General features: G+C 41.7%; 2 protein-coding genes across 2 annotated transcripts; both read left to right on the top strand.

The window, feature by feature from the left end:
- The first annotated feature begins 266 nt into the window (after window positions 1-266).
- Window positions 267-725, top strand: LOC130840190 (keratin, high-sulfur matrix protein, B2C-like). Its single transcript, XM_057715434.1, has one exon. The coding sequence runs from the start codon at window positions 267-269 to the stop codon at window positions 723-725; it is 459 nt and encodes a 152-aa protein (XP_057571417.1).
- A 2211-nt stretch (window positions 726-2936) lies between these two features.
- On the top strand, window positions 2937-3338 carry LOC130840193 (keratin, high-sulfur matrix protein, B2A-like). Its single transcript, XM_057715438.1, has one exon. The coding sequence runs from the start codon at window positions 2937-2939 to the stop codon at window positions 3336-3338; it is 402 nt and encodes a 133-aa protein (XP_057571421.1).
- The last annotated feature ends 1486 nt before the right edge of the window (window positions 3339-4824 follow it).

Below are 4824 nucleotides of genomic sequence, written 5' to 3'. Positions count from 1 at the left end.
CTTGACCCAAAGGGCAAAGAAGAAACATAATGAGATTTAATTGAACAAAAACCAAAATAGGCTGTTGAAAGTGCTATTTATAACCCTCTTAAAGACTCAGGTGTTAATCAATCAGAGACTGACTTTGCAATGGTATCAAGAGAAAATGCTAATTGTTAGGGAAATACACGGCTCCACAGGATATATAAAAGGCCAGATGTAGAAGATGCAACCAAAACTCAGGAACCTCTCTTAACAAGCCAACTCTCAACCCAACTCCTGACACCATGGCCTGCTGTTCCACTAGCTTCTGTGAATTTCCCACCTGTTCCACTGGTGGGACCTGTGGCTCCAGCTGCTGCCAGCCAACCTGCTGCCAAACCAGCTGCTGCCAGCCAACCTGCTGCCAGACCAGCTGCTGCCAGACCAGTGGCTGTGGGACTGGCTGTGGCACTGGTGGTAGCACTGGCTATGGCCAGGAGGGAGGCAGTGGAGGTGTGAGCTACCGCACCAGGTGGTGCCGCCCTGACTGCCGCGTGGAGGGCACCTACCTGCCTCCCTGCTGTGTGGTGAGCTGCACCCCCCCATCCTGCTGCCAGCTGTACCACTCCCAGGCCTCCTGCTGCCGCCCATCCTACTGTGGACAGTCCTGCTGTCGCCCAGCCTGCTGTAAGCCCATCTGCTCTGAGCCCACCTGCTGCCAGCCCATCTGCTGTGAGCCCACCTGCTGTGAGCCCACCTGCTAAAAGCAAGGCTGCGGATACTTAAGAACGAAAGGGGAAGCAGAGCAAAACTGTGCAGATCTCTGAAGAAGTGTTCAGTTTTACTTGGATGCTAAGTATCATGAAGTTTCTAAGCTGCTCAGAAATGGAAGTCTTCGAACCCTTTTGGATGTTCTGAATTAGCAACTGAAAACATGCATCAATCACAGTGTCTGGATTTCCTGCCTTGCTTGAGCAGGGAACCAGAGTGGAGTAGTTCTTCACTCCAGTGACATCTCTAGTATCCTTCCTATCTCTTGATCCCCACATATTTTCAGACCTGCTTTCTCCTTGAACAGTCCCTGTTAATTTCAAATAAAATGTTTAAATGTGCAAAGCAAACTGAGTTATTTTCTTCCTTCTATTTCAATACCTTCAAGCTCATCCACCTTTAGCTGGAATTCAAGCAGAGTGAATTTGATAGTAATGATAAGGAATGAACGGAAAGTCTAAACCAGAAAGATTAAATCCAAATTACACTATGTGTAAATCCATTGGCTAATAAAATGCTCCATGCATTAAATTTGTAGTTGTTCAGATACTTACCTGATCTAATCTGTTATGATTAGGCCTAACCAATAAAGCCACTTTACCTAAAATTTTCAGGTTGATCAAAGCTATAGGATTTCTACCTAGATGTAATCCTACCGTATTTTAATCTCCTTCTACTTAATATACTCGATATTCCCCTTCAGGCATGCCCCATATCTAAAGAAATTGTATTACCTATTAACTAGATTTTAAAATATTTACCAGATACTATCTATCAGATACTATCTATTTTCCAATAGCACTTAGGTTTAATTCGTATACCTTAGCCAATTACATTCTTCCCACTGATCCCGAAATCATTCTCTGTTTCAACTCCCAACACTCACCTCCATTTACTGTAAGTATTTATAAGGTGTATCTATGGTCTAAATGAGAGTAGAACAAACAGCTACAAAGATAGCTAGTGAGTTTCACCATCACCATTTGTCAGACACACACATTAGAAATCTGAAACAACGATGTATTTTACCCTTTGAAACCCAATTTGAAAAATGTTCTTAATAAATTAACACAAATTTAGAACAAAAATACCTTTTACCATTTAGTTTTTCAATTCTTCATCAAGCATTTGTGCTCAATATACAAAATACAATAGGACAAAACATAGGACACTTTAAGAAAAATATTTTCTGAGATAATTACAAGCTCCCAGCACTTGTTCAACTGGTAGCAACGACAGATCACACACAAGATTATGCATTTCAGAGAAGAGTAAAGTAGATGGCAGTGCATTCTTCCAAATGTCATAACTTATAGATTTTTTGAGCCTTAGTTCAACTATTAAGTGTCAAAAAACCTCAGCATTTCCTATTCTCTTTTGACGATAATAAGGACTCCTTCATGAGAGGTACTACAGCTTGAAAGTTCTACTTAACCATCTATAAATGGTAAAGACATCCATGAATCATGCCTTTTGCTCCACCCATTCAAAATCAAATTCAATAAACATTTATTAAGGTTCTACCAGAAGCTAAGCACTGTGCTAGTTACCTAGTTACCTATATACTATGTCATTTTGTTCACAAGGAAATATTTCTGGCCTGGAATACACATAATATTTATACATTTCAAATTGGTTGAAATCAAAGGAACTATGATGGTGACTTAATTTGATGTTGGAATAAATGAGTTGGAAGCTTTTAATTACATGTGACCCAAGGTACCTTTCAATTCAGTGGGTGTCTTAATGTTCTAAATTCAGGAGAATTCAGACTATATATCCAGAAGGAAAAAATAATAGTTAAAAATAGGAGCACAATTACTCTTAGCCTTAGAGACTGGATAGAGCGTCACATGGAATAACTACCCCTACAAAAGGAGGGTGTTGATGTGGACTAAAATGTGAGGGCTCTTTGAACATGGGAAACCACAAACTTATTCCAAAGAGGAAAGGACCAATATGAGGAGTCCAAATGAAACTATAAAACAAAGTAATTTCTAAACTGTTGCTCATAATGTATCATAGGTATTTCAATGCACGCCAATCAGAGGACCACTGACTGAGAAACAAATGTAAACAAAAACAAGGAAGATATGCTAAGAATTTTATAAATAGCAGCTTGCTCAGATATATAAAAGGCCCGACACAGAAGTGACCACCAAAATCCTCCAAGCATTCCAACTCTCAACCCAGCTCCTGACACCATGGCCTGCTGTTCCACTAGCTTCTGTGGATTTCCCACCTGTTCCACTGGTGGGACCTGTGGCTCCAGCTGCTGCCAGCCAACCTGCTGCCAGACCAGCTGCTGCCAGACCAGTGGCTGTGGGACTGGCTGTGGCACTGGTGGTAGCACTGGCTATGGCCAGGAGGGAGGCAGTGGAGGTGTGAGCTACCGCACCAGGTGGTGCCGCCCTGACTGCCGCGTGGAGGGCACCTACCTGCCCCCCTGCTGTGTGGTGAGCTGCACCCCCCCATCCTGCTGCCAGCTGTACCACTCCCAGGCCTCCTGCTGCCGCCCATCCTACTGTGGACAGTCCTGCTGTCGCCCAGCCTGCTGCTGCCAGCCCATCTGCTGTGAGCCCACCTGCTGCCAGCCCACCTGCTAAAAGCCAGGTTGCTCATTTTCAATTGCCCAGGACACAGTATCTCTGAACAATTTATCCCCTCAATCACCCATGGACAACTAACAACTTCTTAGGCTTCCATTTGAGTTTTTGCTATGGGAGCTACCAAGTATATGATTTCTATCTGATTCCATTCTACAGTGAGTATCTCAACTTTCCTCTGCTGCAAGCCACCTGCTGATCATCAAATTGCTTTGAATATACTATTTCTGATTTTCATGCAAGGTTGACAATTGCTGACATATTGTGGCATTTATCCTTGTGAACTGTCTACAAGCTTATTTTCCCCTGCTTTATGATCTATTTTTAGCTTCTCTTTACCTGAAACTTTTTCCAACATCAGAAGTACCAGAATATAGCCAAGTGACATCTTCAGGTATCACTGGAGAGAATGGAAGATCTTCACCCAAAATTCAGCCCCTAAGAAGGAGACTAGACTTTTCCATATTTCAACAACTGATTCCATCCTCCACTTTTTGGGATAATAATGATCTTGCGTATTTGCTGTTTCAGTTATATCTGTGATACAGTGTCTTCTGTCATTTCTTAATAAATGTTATATACTGGGCAAAGAAACCATGGTCTTTGTTTCTACTTGTACATAAAATAGGTTAATATCTTATAAGTCAAGAATGCCTGCTTGAAAGGAATACATTTGCTTCTTTTTAAAAGACTGATGTCATATATTGTATAATCACTCACTCATCCATTTCTTCAGTAAAAACTTATTGACCACCACTTCTAAAGCAGGAACTATGGAGATCAGAAAAATGAAGAATTAATTCTTATCCTTGGGGACCTTACTATCCAAAAAGAAAATGTATATATGTGAAAGTAGTTACATATAATATGACAAGATAAATTGTATTCTTTTAGCAGTTGATAGAAGAAAATTTCCTCTCTCTTAGGCATGGATGCTTTTGTGGCCAGTATGCCTTGACAGTGAACTTTCAGTAGGTGCACCCTTATGGGACAAGTGTAGTGGCAAGCCCAAAAGCCTAGAGAAGGATGTGAAATAATTACATATGAAACAAGGAAAGGAACACTCTTTACTCCATAAAGGGAGTGAGGAGGGAAAAAAGAGGAGAAATCTAGTCAGGAAGTTATGAAATTTACTCTATTATCCTCCCCATTAAGTTACCAAATTTACAGAATCCTTGGGGATGGATCAAGTTTCCCACAAAAACCAGTGAAGGAGCTGAGTCTCCTGTCTAGTTGATTCAAGGGAAGAAGGAGACAGCCCAAGAACCATACAGAGCAGAGGGGGACCACAAGAAAGTAATGCCTCAGGAACCATCAGAAATTGTAGAGGTAAGATGGCAGAGTAGGAGGACATGCGCTCACCCCCTCTTGCAAGAGCACTGGAATTACAACTAATTGCTGAAAAACCATCGACAGACACTGGGACTCACCAAAAAAAACACCCCACATTCAGAGACAAAGAAGAAGTCACAATGAGATGGTAGGA

Source organism: Hippopotamus amphibius, chromosome 17, assembly GCF_030028045.1.
Source record: "Hippopotamus amphibius kiboko isolate mHipAmp2 chromosome 17, mHipAmp2.hap2, whole genome shotgun sequence".
Taxonomy (NCBI): domain Eukaryota; kingdom Metazoa; phylum Chordata; class Mammalia; order Artiodactyla; family Hippopotamidae; genus Hippopotamus; species Hippopotamus amphibius.
Note: the sequence above shows the minus strand (reverse complement) of the source record. Positions and strands in the feature narration are given on the sequence as shown.